The sequence below is a fragment of the Salvelinus sp. IW2-2015 genome, unplaced genomic scaffold (genome assembly GCF_002910315.2).
Source record: "Salvelinus sp. IW2-2015 unplaced genomic scaffold, ASM291031v2 Un_scaffold1753, whole genome shotgun sequence".
Classification (NCBI taxonomy): Eukaryota; Metazoa; Chordata; class Actinopteri; order Salmoniformes; family Salmonidae; genus Salvelinus; species Salvelinus sp. IW2-2015.
In genome coordinates this window covers 73,122-94,870 of record NW_019943134.1, presented here as the reverse complement: position 1 = coordinate 94,870, position 21,749 = coordinate 73,122, and the positions used below count along the sequence as shown (strand labels likewise).

Below are 21,749 nucleotides of genomic sequence, written 5' to 3'. Positions count from 1 at the left end.
CTCTGACTTCTCTGTAATTAAACACTGACATGAGGAGACGGACTCTGACTTCTCTGTAATTAAACACTGACACGAGGAGACGGACTCTGACTTCTCTGTAATTAAACACTGACACGAGAGACGGACTCTGACTTCTTTGTAATAAACACTACACGAGGAGACGGACTCTGGCTTTCTCTGTAAATTAACACTGACACGAGGAGAAGGACTCTGACTTCTCGTAATTAAACACTGACACGAGGAGACGGACTCTGACTTCTCTGTAATTAAACACTGACAAGAGGAGACGGACTCTGACTTCTCTGTAATAAACACTGACACGAGGAGACCGGACTCTGAACTTTCTGTAATAAACACTGTCATGAGGAGACGACAAGAATAGAAGGCGAGATAGACTTGAAATTACTAGAAAATAATATTGAATAATGTCATTAATAAATAGCCAGTCTTGATTTAAAATGATATTAAAGTTAAATTATATTTAAAGTGCTGTTGATGACCACATAATAATAATAATAATAATAATATGCTTTTATTCTGTACTCAATTAGAGAAGAGTGGTTTAGTAGGGAGAGGAGAGGAGGTTGGGGGCTCAGCCAGAAATACATTCAGCATTCCTCCTGTCCTTTCAACCATCAAAGACAGTTTCATCTCACATGACCACTTCACATGAAATATGGATGAACGACTTTGATATGAATGAGGCTATTCCTTCCTTTGATCTCTTCTGGGAAGAAGGATTGCACTAGATACAGTCGCATCTCTGCCTCCCTGTAAAACCCAGTGAGTGATTCCCAATACAGTTCCCTTCCCCTCTGTAAGAACCTGGGCCCTTTCTCAATTCGTCTTTCTGTGATTTCATCACATCCTATCTCCTTGCCCGCTTCTCAACCCTTATTGGAGGAGAAGATCCTTATGAGGAGGAGGCGATGAGACAAAGATGATAATTGAGAAAGATCCCTTTTGTCTTGTGATGTCTGTATTGTACGTGCTTGGCTATCCAGACTCCTTGCTTCTGCCAAATGCTACACCACTCCCACGGACGTTAGTTTCTTGTCTGCAATGAGTCTGGATCTGAGTACCTCCCCGATCCTTCAACGAATGCGACCACATTTTTGGGGCTGTCTGATTGGTCCAGAACCAGAACACACGTGGGCAAAGCGTCGGTTTGAAAGGTCGCCATTGGCTTTGATACTCTGATTGGTTAGAGATGATCCAATCGATGATGAATTTGTTTTGTACAACACCCCTCTTGCCCCTTGTCACCACAAATGACTTCAGACTAAAGTATGTAGCGAACAACAGAGTAACGGAATAATTTATTGTGAGTTGTCAGGTTAGTATTGTATTGCAGGCATAATCACCATCCCAGCTAGGAAGAGAGAATTGTGGTTGATCTTTCCCTGTAAAATGGCTATAGACAAGGCCGGATCTAGCCTTTTGGGGGMCCTAAGCAAAATTTWGTTGGGGGACCCCTCACCACCGTGCTGGCAAAACATATTAGTGGCCCCCCTCTTGATGGTGGAGAGATTTTTGGTTTTAGTTAATTTCCTGCAATTCCACACATTTTGCCATGGGGCCGTTTTAGGGGCATTTTTTTGTTGTTGCCGTTTTTACAGCTAATTTCCTGCAATTCCACACATTTTGCCATGGGGCCGTTTTAGGGGCATTTTTTTGTTGTTGCCGTTTTTACAGCTAATTTCCTGCAATTCTACACATTTTGCCCAGCCCATTATGAGCCTGGAAACGTCATACTGGCACGTTTTTGCAAAAAAAGGTCAAATGTCACAGTAGCTGATATTTTTTTCTCAATAYATTGYAGTCAATGGGAAAAGATGTCACAGTGTTGACGTTTACAGTATGTCAATACATTGCAGTCAATGGGAAAAGATGTCACAGTGTTGACGTTTACAGTATGTCAATACATTGCAACTAACGGGAGAAGATGGGTGTCACAAGAGTGATGCTTATGTCAATACACACAGTAGCAGGCAATGGGAAAAGATAAGAGACAACCAATTGGGTTGAGCCAGGATGTTGAGATGAAGCGAGGGTTAGGAATGAGGTTAGCTTTAGGGTTGAGCAGGGTTGAGCTTTGAGTGGACATGAAGTTAGGGTTAGGGTTAGAGTCAGGGTTATGGTTAGGGTTGAGCTTTGAGTGGACATGAAGTTAGGGCCTCAACCCTAGACATAACCCTAGCCTTAATCCAATTTAACAATCCATTAATTTGCCCCTCCCCCTCTACATGGCTCCCAAGTGGCACCGCGGTCTAAGGCACTGCATCTCAGTGCAAGAGGTGTCACTACAGTCCCTGGTTCGATTCCAGGCTGTATCACATCCGACCGTGATTGTGTGTCCCATAAGGCGGCGCACAATTGGCCCGTTGTTGTCCGGGTTAGGCCGGGGTAGGCCGTCATTGTAAATAAGAATTTGTTCTTAACTGACTTGCCTAGTTAAATAAAGGTGACATAAAAACATTTAAAAAAGGGTAGGCCTCACCTGATCTAGACTTAATGTACTTTTGAGTGACATYGGCAGAACGGTTGAGGATAGAAACAAAATTCACACATGGGGACCGTTCCACAGACGTTCCCCGGTGAACGCAAGCCTACATCTGACCATGTGAAATGAACTCTTCACCGTGAAAACTTGGTCTCTCAGAGAACAAGGCATTTCTTTCACAGAAAAGCATATTTTACAGTCCTCACATAACCATGACACTCCCGTTGACTGCGTTTGAACTAGTTAACCGTCCTTGCACACAACCAATCGTGACCTTATAGGGATGCCCTGTGTTGAGGTTCAACTTCCTGTGACAATTAAGGGTCTTAATTTACCCTCAACATGGTCCTTAATTCTCTCCCTGCAGTTACACACAAACAATGTCTTCCATCCTCTGTAGAACGTCATTTCTTAATGTAAAAACTTGAGAGCATTATTAAAGAGTGTTCCCAGGAGGGAACCCGACATATGAAATTTAAAGTCAATAGACCCAAAATAATTTTTTACCTCCGTTGGACACAATGGTCGTGCAGTTCTAGAAACTAAGAGCCTTATTATGAATTATTGAATTAATTCTGAAAAGGATATTGTAAAAAAAAAAAAAAAAGTAGATTGACTTTAAACTTTAAAACTGTGTGTGTCTGCCTTCCTGTCTGTTCTGTTTGCCTGCCTGCCTATCTGTCTGTTTGCCTGCCTGCCTATCTGTCTGTTTGCCTGCCTGCCTATCTGTCTGTTTGCCTGCCTGCCTATCTGTCTGTTTGCCTGCCTGCCTATCTGTCTGTCTGTTTGCCTGCCTGCCTATCTGTCTGTCTGTTTGGCGCTGCCTGCCCTATCTGTCTGTTCTGTTGCCTGCCTGCCTGCATCTGTCTGTCTGTTTGCCTGCCTGCTGCCTATTGTCTGTCTGTTTGCCTGCCTGCCTGCCTATCTGTCTGCTGTTTGCCTGCCTGCCTGCCTATCTGTCTGTCTGTTTGCCTGCCTGCCTGCCTATCTGTCTGTCTGTTTGCCTGCCTGCCTGCCTATCTGTCTGTCTGTTTTGCCTGCCTGCCTGCCTATCTGTCTGTCTGTTTGCCCTGCCTGCCTGCCTATCTGTCTGTCTGTTTGCCTGCCTGCCTGCCTATCTGTCTGTCTTGTTTGCCTGCCTGCCTGCCTATCTGTCTGTCTGTTTGCCTGCCTGCCTGCCTATCTGTCTGTCTGTTTGCCTGCCTGCCGCCTATCTGTCTGTCTGTTTTGCCTGCCTGCTCCTATCTGTCTGTCTGTTTGCCTGCCTGCCTGCCTATCTGTCTGTCGTGTTTGCCTGCCTGCCTGCCTATCTGTCTGTCTGTTTGCCTGCCTGCCTGCCTATCTGTCTGTCTGTTTGCCTGCCTGCCTGCCTATCTGTCTGTCTGTTTGCCTGCCTGCCTGCCTATCTGTCTGTCTGTTTGCCTGCCTGCCTGCCTATCTGTCTGTCTGTTTGCCTTGCCTGCCTGCCCTGCCTATCTGTCTGTCTGTTTGCCTGCCTGCCTGCCTGCCTACTGTCTTCGTTCCGCTCCTACGTCTGTGTTGCCGCCTGCCGCACTATCTGTCTGTCCTGTTTTGCCTGCCTGCCTGCCTATCTGTCTGTCTGTTTGCCTGCCTGCCTGCCTATCTGTCTGTCTGTTTGCCTGCCTGCCTGCCTATCTGTCTGTGGGAGAGAAGAATGAGAGAGAGAGGTGAGAGAACGGGGAGGCAGGGAAAGAAGTGGGTGTGGAGCCACAGGGTGGAGCCACAGGGTGGAGCCACAGGGTGGAGCCACAGGCACACCACACCCACTCCGTCTCTGGCTAGACGAACTTACCAATCTAAAAAATGTTAGCTGGCATGGGCTAATTGAGTGACTGTCAGTGACTGTCAGTGACTGACATAAGATAACAACTGCTGATGCACCTTGTGTAGGCTGAGGCCTGCACGGCAGGCGGTGATACTGCCTCAGCCCTGCCGTGCAGCGTTTACGGTGATACTGCCTTCAGCCCTGCCGTGCAGCGTTTACGGTGATACGGCCTCAGCCCTGCCGTGCAGCGTTTACGGTGATACGGCCTCAGCCCTGCCGTGCAGCCTTTACGGTGATACGGCCTCAGCAGAAGTCAGGTCATTCATACTTCTTTCGCCTTCGCGGAGCAGCGCAGAGCTGTTGTCAAGGAAGTTGTCAAGGAAGTGAGTTTGTGTATTTTTCGGGACCTCTCGCCCCTCCCTCTACCGTCAACCAATCATGTCGTTGTAGAGCTAAACAGAGCCCTACGCATTGTTACAACATTTGGGAGGCGCACGGCGATGCAGTACGGAGCTCGATTTGGTCTCCGCGTGCCTTCGTAATTGCGTCACAACATCCACACGGAGCCTTCGACCACATTCCCCGGRTCATTGATGCACATATACCACTCCAGTGTTAATTGCTAAATTGTAATTACTTCGCCACTATTGGCCTATATATTGCCTTACCTCCTTACTTCATTTGCACACACTGTATACAGATTCTTCTATTGTGTTATTGACTGTATGTTTGTTTATCCCATCTGTAACTCTGTTGTTGTTTGTGTCGCACTGTTTTGCTTTATCATGGCCAGGTCGCAGTTGTAAATTAGGTTAAATAAAGGTGATTTTGTCTTTTTGTCTTTAACTCTCAACAGGAAGTTGACACCCTGACCTTGCTGCTAAAAAAGTATTTATTTATTTTTGGGGTCGGGGGCCCCCGTCTCCTATGTCGCTTATGGCAAGGGCCAGGCCTGGCTATACCCCTAATTCCACACTTCCCCTCCCTGTAGTATAAACTTGTTGTTCGTATGACGTCTGTAGAGATCCCATGGGGAAATCTGTTTGGGAACGAGCTGGCAACCGGAGGGTTAATGGTATCAGTATCGTAGATGCCGTCTCCTGACGTTGTGCCCTCGAAAGACACTTAACCGTCAAAACTGCTTCAGGGGAGCTGCTTCAGGGGAGCTGCTTCAGGGGAGCTGCTTCAGGGGAGCTGCTTCAGGGGAGCTGCTTCAGGGGAGTTGTACTACGACTAGAACGGTTCTTTCAACTTCCCTCTATGCGCCGTGCATGCATGGCTGACGTCTGTTCTGCTCTCCAGGCACGGTCAACATCCCCGCAGTGGCTCTGGGGATGTTCTCAGGGGGTGTGGTCATGAAGAAGTTCAAGCTGGGCGTCATGGCAGCTGCTAAGTTCTCCTTCGGGACCTCCCTGCTGGGGTACTTCCTGTCCCTCTTCTTCTTCGCCATGGGCTGTGACAACGCCAAGGTGGCTGGGATAACCATGTCATACACAGGGTAAGTCTCCACGATGGATACAAACCTCCCCCCATCATCTTTTATKTATTCAACTGAACTCTATTGGGAACGAGTAGCTATTCTTAGTCACTCAGAATAGAGAAAAACATGTCACTCAAAACAGAGTCGCTATGAACTGACCTAGAAAACAGTCTGTGTAAATGAGTGAACAGTGAACAGTGATGTTCTGACAGATCTTTCTAGAATCTAATACATACTGTACCTTTTCAGTTGTTTCTCCATCCGTCCCTGTGTTTCGTCCAGGGTGGAGGGGTTGTCGTACCAGCAGCCATCTCTGTTCTCTGAGTGTAACTCCGGTTGCCTGTGCTCCGGGAGTGACTGGGACCCTGTCTGTGGAGAGAACGGGATCACGTATGTGTCCCCCTGTTTGGCTGGCTGTACATCCTCTACCGGAGCAGGCAGAAACACGGTGAGATGATATCTTAGCGTTCCACTTGGGCCGATACACGGACTATACAAAACATTAACAACAGCTGTTTCCATGACACAGACTGACCAGGTGAATCCAGTGGGACGCTATTGTCTGTTACTGATGTCACTTGTTAAATCCACTTTAAATCAGAGTAGATGAAGAGGAGGAGACGGGTTAAAGATGGACTATTAAGCCTTCAGACAATTGAGACATGGATTGTGTACGTGTGCCATTCAGAGAGTGAATGGACAAGACCACCGGTTTGTGTCAAGAACTGCAACGCTACAGGGTTTTTGCAACGCTCAACAGTTTCCTGTGTGTATCAAGAATGGTCCACCACCCAAAGGACGTCCAGCCAACTTGACACAACTGTGGGAAGCTTTGGAGTCAACGTGGGCCAGCAACACTTGAGACAGCAACACTTTCGACACTTTATAGATTCAGTGCCCCAATGAATTGAGTCTGCTCTGAGGGCAAAAAGGGAGGGGGTGCTACTCAATATTAGGAATATTAGGAAATATTAATGTTTGGTATACTCAGTGTATGTGAAGTCATGAGGTGGAGACAAATATATCGATCTCCCGCCTCTAGGGGCCTTATGTAGACTATAGTAGGTAGTACTCACCGCTAGTCCAGCCTCTCTAGACCGCTAGTCCAGACTCTCTAGACTGCTAGTCCAGACTCCCTAGACCGCTAGTCCAGACTCCAGACCGCTATTCCAGACTCTCTAGACTGCTAGACCAGACTCTCTAGACCGCTAGTCCAGACTCTCTAGACCGCTAGTCCAGATTCCCCAGACCGCTAGTCCAGACTCCCTAGACCGCTAGTCCAGACTCCCGAGACCGCTAGTCTAAACTCTCCAGACTTTCTAGACCGCTAGTCCAGACTCCCTAGACCGCTAGTCCAGACTCTCCAGACTCACTAGAGCGCTAGTTCAGACTCTCTAGACCGTTAGTCCAGACTCCCTAGACCGCTAGTCCAGACTCCAGACCGCTATTCCAGACTCTCTAGACTGCTAGTCCAGACTCTCTAGACCGCTAGTCCAGACTCCAGACCGCTAGTCCAGACTCTCTAGACTTCTAGTCCAGACTCTCTAGACCGCTAGTCCAGACTCTCTAGACCGCTAGTCCAGACTCCCCAGACCGCTATTCCAGACTCTCTAGACTGCTAGTCCAGACTCTCTAGACCGCTAGTCCAGACTCCAGACCGCTAATCCAGACTCTCTAGACTTCTAGTCCAGGCTCCCCAGACCGCTAGTCCAGTCTCCCCAGACCGCTAGTCCAGACTCCCTAGACCGCTAGTCCAGACTCCCCAGACTGCTAGTCCAGACTCCCCAGACTGCTAGTCCAGACTCCCCAGACCGCTAGTCCAGACTCCCTAGACCCTATATTATTGCAGTGTTTTACTACTCAGTGATCCTTCCCCATGTCCTCTCCTCCAGGTGTTTGACCATTGCAGGTGTGTGGCAGTGACAGGAGCAGGTTCTCAGCCCAGCAACCTGACTGCCTCCCTGGGTCACTGTCCAATCAGAGACAGCTGTGACACAATGTTCCCCTACTTCCTATTCTTGTCTGTCATCACTTCCTTCATCATCTCTCTGGGGGGAACGCCAGGCTTCATGCTTCTCATCAGGTCAGTGAGGCCATCTAGTGGATAGACTGGAGAAATGCAACAATGCTTTCAATGACACAAAATGTGTTGTATCCTAACATGTTCAACTTGGGGAAACCGTTTTGTAAAAATCATGCTTTGATGTCACTCAAGTTGAAGTTAATCACAACAGTTAGGATTAAGTTTAGTTGGCCTTTAAAGGACTTCCCCTAACTCCCTAATAATCTTTTTATAGGTGCATTAAGCCTGAGTTGAAATCCCTTGCTCTTGGAGTCCACACGTTGGCCACCCGGACCCTGGGTGAGTATTACTTATGTCCTCGGTTGACTGATAGATTGAGTTAGTCAATGATTGATTGATTGATTGATTTTAGCTGGCCTCCCTGCACCTATCTACTTCGGAGCCGTCATAGACACGACCTGTTTAAAGTGGGGAATCACACAATGCGGAGGGAGAGGAGCGTGCAGAATCTACAACACAACAGCCTACAGGTAAAACACCTGGGGGTCAATTCAGACGTAGGAAACGATGCCTTTCACTACGCACTTCTCAGTAGTTGGTATTCAGACTTACCTTATGCAGGTGYGTAATGGTTTTGCAGGCGTGGTTATCTTGCACGCGCTGAATGAATGTAATTCGACAAAACCCTCCCACTTGCTGGCCAACCGATTTTTCTCGTCAAGTTTTCATTCAATATGATTTTTAGTACATTTATCTAAATCCATCCCTTTAAATTTGGTGTACCTTTTTTAATTAGAAATTCCTCGACGGACTCACTAGAACATATGAAGAGAAGAGTTCAGAATATTAGAGATCAATTAAAGAAAGCCATGTAAATACATGGATATTAATCTCCTTGTCAGCACTAATTGGTAGATTTAAAAATACTCTGATCTTATGTATTGTTTAGGGTTAGAAAAGTATTTATGAATAATAAAATAAAAAACAGGTTTGGAGAGCCTTTACGCACAAAATATATTGGTGAATAAAAAATATAGTGGTTTGATTCTTCCTGAAGGTTGCCGTGTTGAATTGTTTAATCCATGAAAAATTTGAAGTTGACAAAAGTGTACAATAAGGGTTGAGCAGTAGTCCTATAAATCTACCCTGCTCATCCTCATTAATCATGGAACTGTTATAACAGTCTAGTCCGTCGTGACCAACCGTGTGCCAGGCTCCAGGTTTAACTGCTCGTATGATCCAGTCATTGTGACGTGTGCCAGCCTCCAGGTTTAAACTGCTCGGTATGATCCAGTCGTCGTGAACCGTGTGCCAGGCTCCAGGTTTAAACTGCTCTGTATGATCAGTCATTGGACGGTGCCAGGCTCGGTTTAAACTGCTCGGTATGATCCAGTCATTGTGACGTTGCCAGGCTCCGGGTTTAAACTGCTCGGTATGATCCAGTCGTCGTGAACCGTGTGCCAGCTCCAGGTTTAAACTGCTCGGTATGATCCAGTCATTGTGAACCGTGTGCCAGGCTCCAGGTTTAAACTGCTCGGTATGATCCAGTCGTCGTGAACCGGTGCCAGGCTCAGTTTAAACTGCTCTGTATGATCCAGTCGTCGTGACCGTGTGCCAGTGTGTCTGTATGGGATAGACTATAATCAGATGGTGGGCTCCTGTGGCCACCCTCCTAGCAGTGTGTCTGTATGGGATAGGACTATAATCAGATGGTGGGCCCTGTGGCCCCCCCTCCTAGCAGTGTGTCTGTATGGGATAGGACTATAAAAGATGGTGGGCCCCTGTGGCCCCCCTCCTAGCAGTGTGTCTGTATGGATAGGACTATAATCAGATGGTGGGCCCCTGTGGCCCCCTCCTAGCAGTGTGTTCTGTATGGAATAGGACTATAATCAGATGGTGGGCCCCTGTGGCCCCCCTCCTAGCAGTGTGTCTGTATGGAATAGGACTATAATCAGATGGTGGGCCCCTGTGGCCCCCCTCCTCCGCAGTGTCTTCTCTCTTCATCTGTTGACCTTATCTTGAGTTCAACATCTCTCATGACATTTTTTATTATTTAACCTTTATTTATCTAGGAAAGTCAGTTAAGAACAAACTCATATTACAATGGCAGCCATCCAGGGAACAGTGGGTTAACAGCCTTGTTCAAGGGCAGAACGACAGATTTTTTTACCTGTCCGCTGTGGATTCAATCTAGCAACTCTTTCGGTTACTAGTCCAACGCTCTAACCACTAGGCTAAGTACCTGCCCCCCCTCATGCTACTGATTCCGCAGCAACTGTCCTGCCTCATCAGGAACTTAAACTGAAATTACTTATAAATGAACAGAAAAGAAAACATGATTAATATTCTCACAATTAATTTGTATGTTCACACCTCCAAGACTTATGGGCTCTGATTATGTAATCTGCTTCCATGGCATAAGGCCCTGGTCTGAATTTATAATCGCACTAAGAACACTCTAACCCACCCCCCCCCCCCCCTCCTATCTGCCATTACCCGTCCTATTAAACAACTGATAATGACATTTCAGTTGGAGCTTTTGACTTTCTCTTCCTCCCTCAGGTTCCTAAGAGAGTGACGGCAAAAGACTTGAAAATGACAAGTGTTAGTAATGCGTTATTAACCTATGCATAATCCTTTATGGCAATAACCGAAGTTTGATAACATGACGATTCCCACTCTCCCTTAGTCTGACTAAGGGATGCCTTTGGGATACCGTTCTGCTGGGTTMCACAGAAATGCTTATACCCAGACTTCCTCCTCAGTTAAAAGTCTATGCATATAATTAAAATCATAAATCAACTCAGTAGGTTTGGCACTATACTGTCTTTTACGCGTGGCTACAAAAGTCTATAGCTTGGCTCTCCGAATGTCATTCTTGCAAGTTATAAAGCCAGCATTTCATAAATTTGACTTTGGAAAGAAATGTATATACCACTGGGCACACACGTCAATTCAATGTCTATTCCACGTTGGTTCAACGTAATTTAATTGAAATGACGTTGAAACATCGTTGATTCAGCCAGTGTGTGCCCAGTGGGATGTTGATATGCTTCAGTTTGATACCATATGACTAGTTTTACATGTTTCTCCAGCGATCAAAAGATAACAACCCTCCCACTTGCTGGCCAACAGATTATCTCTTGCGGTTTTCATTCAATAGGGTTTTCAGTCCATTTATCTTAAGCCATCCCTTTAAATACGCTCTACCTTATAGTTATTGTCCATAGACTCAATAAAATATATGGAGAGAACGTGTTCAGAAAGAAAACCATCTAAATATATGCATTTTCTTCTCCATTTCAGAACCAATTAAAAAATAATACTCTGATTTTGTAGATATTTTATTGTTAGGAAAGTACTTATGAATCATAAACAGGTTTGGAGAGCCTTTTACACATTCAATAAATAAAACTGTGGTTTGATCCGTTCAGAATATTGCCACATTCAATTCTTCAGCCCATGGTAATGTTGGAAGATTAGTGTACATAGAATTATAATAGAGAGATTAGTGTACAATGGTTGGCTAAACCCTGTTCTATTGCCTGCACTAACCACTGGCGCCAAGTATTACGCAATGCGTCGGTTCAAACCGCTACGGCTTGGTGTGCTCTCCACTCCAGAACAATTTAATTAGCCTACGTGTCTTTCTTTTATATATATATATATATATGATCAACTTTTAGTAGTGATCGTCAGCAACAACCACACAGCCGTGACTGCATTTACAGAGGAGCCAAATGAAGGTAAATGAAACAATGGAATTAAATGGAATGATAATGTAGGCTATACCAACTGAAGGGAACGAACAGTAAAATGGCGGGTGAATATGTGTGGTTATTAGGCTTACTGACGGTTGATCCTGATAGTGACTAATATTTTACATGACAGGAAACAGGAAACAGAGAAAGTCAGGGTAGCCTATAATTAACACGTTCAAGAATGCCCATCGCTGCAAGTTAAAAGGCCATATAATTTCGGTAGGTTCGCTAGACWGTTTTTCATGGTTTCMTCTCACGTAAAGGTGATGGAATTAGGAGGGAATTAAGTCAATGTCAGAATATGGCGTCTCTGTAGACACACATTCATGTATTCCATCTCCACCCCGAGCGAATAGCTGGTGAATAGCATGCTATTTTCATGCCTAAATTTAAGGTCAGAATACGGATGCTTAACGGATACGGATGCTTAGCTCCTAGCTTCATAGCTATCTCTATTTGGATAGGGGTAGCCTACATTGGTTTTAGTAAATACTTATTTTCTTGTTTTACTGTGCCATGTTTTTAGTGTTCATGCTCTCTGCTCTATTTTAGGGCAACAGTTAACATKAATGTACACTCATGTGGAGTGTTACTTTACAATAGTCTACTTCAAACACTTTACAAGTGTTGCCTTCATGTAAAGTGTAACCTATTTTAGTTTATTCTAAGGATTTTTATTTGTTAACCAGGCAAGTCAGTTAAGAACAAATTCTTATTTTCAATGACGGCCTAGGAACAGTGGGTTAACTGCCTTGTTCAGGGGCAGAACGACAGATTTTTACCTTGTCAGCTCGGGGATTCAATCTTGCAACCTTTCGGTTACTAGTCCAACGCTAGCTGCCGCCCCGATTCACTCTCTCCTCTGGTCTGTTCTAGGATAGTATACCTGGGTCTGACTCTGGTCAGAGAGATGCGGGGGGCTGCCTAAACTATGTCATCAGCGCCCGGGGAGAAGTTATTTTTGGTTAACTGCCTTGCTCAAGGGCAGAACAGCAGATCTTTCCACCTTGACTGCTCAGGGATTCGAACCAGGGACTTTTCGGTTACCAACACGCTTAACCGCTAGGCTACCTGCCATCTGCTATCTCTTCCTGTGTATACTGGCTTTCCCTATCCCTAACTCTGAACCTATCCCTAACTCTGACCCTTACTCTCACCCCATCCCTAACTCTGACCCTATCCCTAACTCTGACCCTATCCCTAACTCTGACCCTATCCCTAATCCTAACTCTGATCCTAACCCTAATCCTAACTCTGACCCTATCCCTAACCCTAATCTCTCCTCTGTTCTGTTCTAGGGTAGTATACCTGGGTCTGACTATGGGCCTGAGGACTGTCTCTTTCTTCCTGTGTATACTGGGCTTCGCTCTACTCAGGAGGCACGTCAAGCAGGAAGAGAAAATGGCACTGACCAATGGGAATGTAGAGATGGAGGCCGAGTCTCTCAGGAAAGAGGAGAGCAACAGCTCTTTACACTGTGACCAGTTTGTAAGAGCGCTGGACTGTAACCCTGACAGGGAGACACGCCTTTGATGGACCTCAATAGCTCAACATAGATCGATTCCAAGACGGAATGAAACAGGTGTAGGTGTATCGACCTTTGCCTACATGAAGCTAGTTGTGATCTCCCCCAAGTGGGTTAACCCTGTTGGAGTAGGCTGTGTTTAGCAAGTTCGCCAACAGTCTGAGAGGCCCATGTTTGCACTGTCGCCGTTCACTACAACGGTAATCATTTTGACAGTACCAGTGTTAATTATTTTTGGGGTGAATATTCAGCAAATATTTTTGTGAAAGGTGTCAGTACCCTGCGCTGGTACTCCATACCATTGTGTACCTGCTCCACTGACCCAATACATGCCCTGACATCTCCTTTTCAAGTATTATCCCACCCTGAATACAAGTGATTTAGCGAGGAGAGAAGAGCATAAMGTCKATTTGTASTGTACTCCTGTAGATGATGTGAAWAWWWTWKTKTWTKTTTGTTTATACAGTACCTAGTGAAAGTATACASACCCCTTGCAGAGTATTCACATTTTGCTACATTACATTTTTTATCTAAAAATGGATTACATTAGATATTTTTCCTTCAGATCTACTCAACTCCATATTTTCAAAAAGTAAAAGTTATTTCAAAGATTATACTGAGTTAAAGTTCATATAAGGAAATTGAAATTAATTAATTAGACCCTAATCTATGGATTTCACATGACTGGGAATACAGAAATKAATCTATTGGTTACAGATACCTTTAAAAAAAAAAGTAGGGGCATGGATCAGAAAACCAGTCAGTATCYGGTGTGACAACCATTTGCCTCGTGCAGCTCAACACATCWYCTTCGCATWGAGTTGATCATTYCCWCTCCTCTTCAATGGCTGTGCGAAGTTGCTGGATATTGGCGGGAAYCAGAGCATCCCAAACATGCTCAATGGGTGACATGTCTGAGTWTRCAGGCCATAGAAGAACTGGGCCATTTTCAGCTTCCAGGAATTGTGTACAGATCCTTGCAACATGGGACCGTGCATTATCATGCTGAAACATGAGGTGATGGCGGCGGACAAATGGCACGACAATGGGCCTCAGGATGTTGCCACTACAATTGTGTTGTTTGTCCGTAGTTYATGCCTKCCCGTACCATAACCCCACCKCCACCAATGGGCACTTTGTTCACAATGTTGACATCAGAAAACCGCTCGTCCACACGATGCCATACACGTGGTCTGCRGTTGTGAGGCTGGTTGCACATACTGCCAAATTCTCTAAAACAACTTTGGAGGTGGCTTATGGTAGAAAAATKWACATTCACCTCACCTCATTCACCTCAAAATTAACATTCACCAGAATTAACATTCTGGTGGACATTCCTTCAGAAAGCATATCAATTGCGCGCTCCCTCAACTTGAGACATCTGTGGCATCTTGTTGTGTGACAAAACTGCACATTTATTTTAGAGTGGCCTTGTATTGTCCCCAGCATCTGTGTATCAYGCTGTTTAATCAGCTTCTTGATATACCACACCTGTCAGGKTTATGGACTATCTTGGCAAAGGAGAAATGCTCACTACAAGGAATGTAAACACATTTTTGCTCAACATTTGAGAGAAATACGCTTTTTGTGCATATGSAACATTTCTGGKATCTTTTATTTCRGCTCACGAATCGTGGGACAAACACTTTACATGTTGMGTTTATATTTTTGTTCAGTGTTAATATTTACTGTGCTTGAGCCATTTTTACAACAACAATGGATATATGTTGCCCTAAGAGTTTTGCAAGGTTGGTAGAATCTTATAAAAAATTCTTCACAATCTATACATCCTCATATTTATATTTCTTAGTAATTTGGAAAATGTTTTGTAACAKTTCTTTCACTTGTAAATTTGAAGTAGGTTGTGTAGATCAATAGCGGGAAAACATCTGATTTAATCCATTTTATTTTTTTATTTTAAGGAAGCAAAAGAAGACTGCCTGTGGTGTGTATACTCATGACTGTATGGAACAAAAATACATTTCTTGAACGTTAACGTATGTGTTTTACAGTGCCTTGCAAAAGCATTCATCCCCCTTGGAGTTTTTCCTATTTTGTTACATTACAACCTGTAATTTACATGTATTTTTATTTGGATTTCATGTAATGGACATACACAAAATAGTCCAAATTGGTGAAGTGAAATTCAACACAAAAATAAAATAAAATAAAAATGGAAAAGTGGTGCGTGCATATGTATTCACCCCCTTGCCTATGAAGCCCCCAAATAAGATCTGGTGCAACCAATTACCTTCAGAAGTCACACAGTTAGTTAGATTGCACACAGGTGAACTTTATTTAAGTGTCACATGATCTGTCATATGATCTCAGTATATATACACCTGTTCTGAAAGGCCCCAGAGTCTGAAACACCACTAAKCAAGTGGCACCACCAAGCAAGCGGCACCATGAAGACCAAGGAGCTCTCCAAACAGGTCAGGGACAAAGTTGTGGAGAAGTACAGATCAGGGTTGGGTTATAAAAAAAATATCAGAAACTTTGAACATACCACGGAGCACCATTAAATCCATTATTAAAAAATATAAAGAATATGGCACCACAACAAACCTGCCAAGAGAGGGCCGCCCACGAAAACTCACGGACCAGGCAAGGAGGCCATTAATCAGAGAGGCAACAAAGAGACCAAAGATAACCCTGAAGGAGCTGCAAAGCTCCACAGCGGAGATTGGAGTATCTGTCCATAGGACCACTTTAAGCATAGGACCACTCCACAGAGCTTTGCTTTACGGGAGAGTGTCCAGAAAAAAAGCCACTGCTTAAAGAAAAAAATAAGAAAACATGATTGGTGTTCGCCAAAAGGCATGTGGGAAACTCCCAAAACACATGGAAGAAGGTACTTTGGTCAGATGAGACTAAAATTAAGCTTTTTGGCCATCAAGGAAAATGCTATGTCTAGTGCAAACCCAACACCTCKCATCACCCTGAGAACACCATCCCCACAGTGAAGCATGGTGGTGGCAGCATCATGCTGTGGGGATGTTTTCCATCGGCAGGGACTAGGTACCTGGTCAGAATTGAAGGAAATATAGATGGCGCTAAATACAGGGAAATTCTTGAGGGAAACCTGTTTCAGTCTTCCAGAGATTTGAGACTGGGACGGAGGTTCACCTTCCAATGACCCTAAGCATACTGCTAAAGCAATACTCTGGTTTAAGGGTAAACATTTAAATGTCTTGGAATGGCCTAGTCAAAGACCAGACCTCAATTCAATTGAGAATCTGTTGTATGACTTAAAGATTGCTGTACACCAGCGGAACCCATCCAACTTGAAGGAGCTGGAGCAGTTTTACCTTGAAGAATGGGCAAAAATCCTAGTGGCTAGATGTGCCAAGCTTATAGAGACATACACCAAGAGACGTGCAGCTGTAACTTCTGCAAAAGGTGGCTCTACAAAGTATTGACTTTAGGGGGGTGAATAGTTACGCACGCTCAAGTTTTCCGTTTTTTTGTCTTATTTCTTGTTTGTTTCACAATAAAAAATATTTTGCATCTTCAAAGTGGTAGGCATGTTGTGTAAATAAAATGATACAAACCCCATAAAATCCATTTGAATTCCAATTCCATTTGTAAGGCAACAAAATAGGAAAAATGCCAAGGGGGGTGAATACTTTCGCAAGCCACTGTACTTACATGGAACCAGTTTTGTTTTGTGGAAAGGATTGTCGTTTTTTGTTTGTTAATGGTTTATGTAGAATTTGTTGTTTTTATGTTTCATATTTGAAATGGGTTGTAGGTTGGTCATGTTTTTCATTTCTTGGCTTTGGTTTAAAATCTGAACAACATGACCGTGTCAATATTATCTAGTATTTTTTATTTATTGAATGTAAAAATTGGAGAGAACAGTTCCAGTTCCGCTTCCATACATTAGTTCCGTACATTAGTTCCGTACATTAGTTCCGTACATTAGTTCCGTACATTAGTTCCGTACATTAGTTCCATACATTAGTTCCGTAACATTAGTACATTAGTTCCGTACATTAGTTCCGTACTATTAGATTTCCCGTTACATTAGTTCCGTACATTAGTTCCGACATTAGTTCCATACATTAGTTCCGATACACTAGTTCCGTACAACTAGTTTCCGTACATAGACTGATCACTTCAGGTGGACAATGCCAGATAAAATGCAATGACCTCACGCACAAAAGTTACATTTATAGTCCATACCTTAACTTGATTTTCTAGCCTGCCCAGATCTGTTTGCGCAACGAATCATAGGAGTTGGCAAGAAAGCACACCAATACCTCACTGTATTATTAATCTACCTGATTGCAGACCTGGGATAACTGTAGTTCTTAACATGCTTCGTGGAAAGTAACTATTTTTTAGGGGGGGGGGGGGGGTAAATTGTTACTTTGGTGTGACTATTTGAATGCAAATCCCCCCCAAATTATTATTTCAAACAAATATATTTTGATTCAGATCTCTGGAAGTGAACATCTTTTCAAAAAAGTATTGGATTGGCTGCCTTCAACCAAAGGAGGGTTGTATCTTGGAACAGAAAACGATTGGATTGGCAGCCTTTCGACTAAGGGAGGGGTTGTATCTGAACAGAAACGATTGAGATTGGCTGCCTTCGACTAAAGGGAGGTTGTATTCTGGAACAGAAACGATTGGATTGGCTGCTCTTCGACCTAAGGGAGGTTGTATCTGGAACAGAAACGATAGGATTGGCTGCCTTCGACTAAAGGAGGGTGGATCTGGAAGAAGACGAGGATTGGCTGCCTTCGACTATAAGGGTTAGAGTTGATGGACCAGAAGCAGAAACGATTGGATTTGATGCTCCCTTACGACCTAAATGAGAAGTGGCAGGGTTAGTATCACTGGAACAGAAACGACTTGAGAACTGGGACTGGCTGCCTTCGACTAAGAGGGTTGTACTATCTGGCAGACATGTACAAACTGACTGGGTAGCGATATATGCTGGCCTACTCGACTCAAAGGGAGGGTGTACATCTCTGGAAACAAAACATTGAGATTGGCTGCCTCGAGTTCTTCATTAGGCTGATCGGAACACGACAAACTATGGATTGGCTCCCTATGATAAAGTGCGATATCGGAGGTTTAGGACGAGAACTATTGGATTGGCTGCCTTCGACTAAAGGGAAGGGTTGTATCTGGAACAGAAACGAATTGGATTGGCTGCCTTCAACTAAAGGCAGGCTGTATCAGGAACTGGCATGTTGCAGAATAGAAATAGAAACTAATAGAGCAAATAGATCTCCTACCATTCCTTCCAAATCTATCGACAGTGCGATACTTCTGATTTCTCCGATCGTACACCCAATATCCAAGCATAACATCTCTACATCACCGAAAGCCCAATTTTCTCGTGAGTGAATGGCTTGTTCATACCTGATGATCAAGCCATTACCCCACTGGTGATACCATAACGAATGCGAAGGAAGAATAGTTCAACCAACCAACGATATTGTGTACAGATATGTTGAAGTCTTGGCACGAATGAATAGCGTTATGACAATAATTACTGCATTGGCTCTTTCAACTACCAGGCAATGCTGGAATTGAACAGGCCATTCGCGAGATTAATTGAATGTCTGATCTGTGCTTATTCTTTATCTGATGCCTATGAACACGCTCAAAATCCATCTGACAGACGATTTATTTTTATGAATTATAAGCAATATGGGTATAAACACTTTGTGCTAAAAACCCAAATGTATGGAATGATCATTGGTTCTGTATTCCCAGTCATGTAAATCCAATAGATTAGGGTCTAATAATAATTTCAATTTCCTTATAATGAATTTAACTCAGTATAGTCTGGATGAAATAACTTTCACTTTTTGAAAATATGGAAGTTGAGTAGATCTGAAAGGAAAAAATTATCTAATGTAATCCATTTTAGGATAAAAAATGAATGTAGCAAAATGTTGAAAATACTCTGCGCTTAAGACGAGAGCAATAATAGCCACCTTCTGAATAACCTTTACTTTTTATTTCTTTCCATACGTTCAAGGCTTCTTGTTTTCAAAACCACACCACTATTACCATCTTTTAGACTGACTGGATAGTTTTTTTATCTATAATAAGAATACACAAAAAATAAACTACTTTTTTTACATTGAACACTGATTTTCGCCATTGTTCATCCACAGCATGATGTGTCTGAGTCATTATGACAATTCCTACAAAAGATAAAGACAAGGCTGTTTTTGGATTCTTCTCTCCTCCGGCATATTATTACTACCCCTATTTCAGCTACAGTTTAACGATATGGGCCATTAGTTGACAGTTGTGAGATAATACTTGAAAGGATGTATGATGTCGGCATGTATTGGTCCAGTGGAGCAGTACACAATGTGGTGAGCTCTCTTATTTCTCTGGAGTCATAATTAAAGTTACCCAGTGCGCATGTTGTTGAGCCTGTGTAACAACACGGTCATTCTTTTAGAGCAACATTTCATTAGCATAATGCATAATACTTGGGTAATCACATTTAAATTGCAAGCAATGAGCTGAGTGGTTTTGTAACTACTGTACACGAAAGCAATCGTGGACTGTTCCTTATTCCACTTGTGTATAACTCCCATTATTTCTAAAGGACCTATCCTATGTATCAACAATGTTGCTATGTGTAGTTAATAATCACAAAGTAACTAAATGTTTATAAGAACTGATGTCAAGACATTACCTTATGTCACTCATTATGAAAATGTATTTTAAGTTCTTTGAAAATGAAAAAAGTGTTTTCCACTCTAATTGGGAGATGAGTCCATGTCCCTTATAACAATTGCCTAGATCTATCTAAATATCTGTTTGGTTTACATTACTTCCATTATTTAGATCAATACATGTTAATGTTGGCATCTTTAAATGTATTTTTTCCAATTCATCTGCTAATGATCTAATTCTACTAACTGTTGTAGTTTTTGGTTCTTCATAAAATATCTGTCAGCCATCAAATAAATGTTTTTTTTTGTTTTCAAATAACTTTCATATATTCAAAACTTTCAAGTATAATCGTTTTCTGAGACCTGTGTGTGATACACTTTCACAAAATTGTATATTCGCCAATAATTTGAACACTGATGTTGATGCTCCTGTATATCCAAAAAACAAATGCCTTATTTACGTTTTTTTTTTTTATAAACAATTGCCTATATTTGACTACCTGATTGATGTAGTTGTATTGAAAAGGTTGACGCGATAGTGCGAACAGGGCCCGACGTTGGCTGTAAAGGTCTTCAGGAAATCTCACACCATATAAAAGCAAAGGGATACAGTCCATTCAGTTCTGTGGCTTAACATAGCTATTTAACAAATGAAAATACAGTTATTTTTTCCAAAAACAAACAGTTATCTCCCATGTCCTGTGTCTTTCCACATTCTCATCTTACCACTACCTAATTACCTCTGTCCTTCTCCACCATCTCATCCAAGCCTGAAATCTTTTCCTGTCTTCCCCTACTCGTAGTCATCTACTAGATACTTGTCCTGTCCTTGCGCCACAATCTCATCGATACAAACGAGCATCTTTCCCTCGTCCAATATTCCTGTTTCCCATCTCATCTAACAAGCGTTTCCACATTCACAAATACCTGTCCTGTCTTCCCACATCTCATCTACATACCTGTCCTGTCTTCCTACATCTCATCTACAATAGCCTGTCCTGTCTTCCCACATTCTCATCTCTACTAATGTCGATCCCCTGTCTCCTGTCTTCTCCTACATTAGTCTCATCTGACATACCTGTCCTGTTCTATCAGATCCCAATCTCAGATCTACTAATACCCCTTGCTTACTACTCGAACTTCCCCACATTCTTCTCTCTCATTACTTGTCCGTCCCCAACCAATGATGCATTGCTTACTAAATAACGAGCTGGTGTTTCCCTTGTCCTCTCTTCTCCTTGAACATGAGACCCTCATTCTACGAACTCTGTCATGTCTCCCACATCTCATCTACATACGAGTCCGCTCCATCTCTACGATTTCCTTCCCCAATCTTCTCATCTTGCTAACTACCTAGTTGCCCTGTACTTTCCCTTATATACCATTCCTCTTACTCTACATCGAGAATCACCTTGTTCTGTCTTGACATTCCCACATCTCATCTACGATACTTGTCCTGTCTTCTCCAGCATCTCTCATCTACCCTCAATCTTGTCCTCGTCTTCACGCACATTAGCTCGATCTGAAGTACGCACATGACTTGTCCTATACATGCTTATGTGCCGCCACATTACTGCAAAATCGGTAACAGATAACCTAGCTGTCCCCTGTCCTTCATAGTCAGACCCCAACAATGCTTCGATTCTACCAAACTGTCCTGCTTCCTCACATTCATTCACCCCTTAGACAGGAACAATACGGATGAGGAACATATACTTAGGGGCTTTAGGTGCTTCCCACATCTCATCGTACATTCTCAGCTGTGGTCCGTCTCTCGCCACGTCATCTCATCTACAATACTTGTCACTGGTTCTCTAGCAGTTACTTCTATGCTAGCTCTAGGACTCCTGTAGACCTGTTTAGGTGTCATTCTCCAAGCATGACTCTATCAGTAGCAAGTCTACACAGATGTGTTCTCAGGGTCTTCCCACATGACTTTCAAGTGCGTCTCAAAAGTGCAAGTCTCTGTCCAGGGAGTTAGCGGTTCAGCCACACGTTCTACGATGCTACCGAGT

At 43.4% G+C, this 21,749-nt stretch overlaps 1 protein-coding gene across 1 annotated transcript in view; it reads left to right on the top strand.

The window, feature by feature from the left end:
* LOC112071874 (solute carrier organic anion transporter family member 1C1) overlaps positions 1–15,816 on the top strand; it is a 45,005-nt gene extending 29,189 nt beyond the window's left edge. Inside the window, exons 9-14 of the mRNA XM_024139306.2 lie at positions 5,592–5,787; positions 6,052–6,217; positions 7,662–7,852; positions 8,067–8,131; positions 8,205–8,322; positions 12,852–15,816. Coding sequence (XP_023995074.2) covers positions 5,592–5,787; positions 6,052–6,217; positions 7,662–7,852; positions 8,067–8,131; positions 8,205–8,322; positions 12,852–13,086 — 971 coding nt within the window. The 3' untranslated portion in view covers positions 13,087–15,816. The remainder of the gene's footprint in view (positions 1–5,591; positions 5,788–6,051; positions 6,218–7,661; positions 7,853–8,066; positions 8,132–8,204; positions 8,323–12,851) is intronic.
* The last annotated feature ends 5,933 nt before the right edge of the window (positions 15,817–21,749 follow it).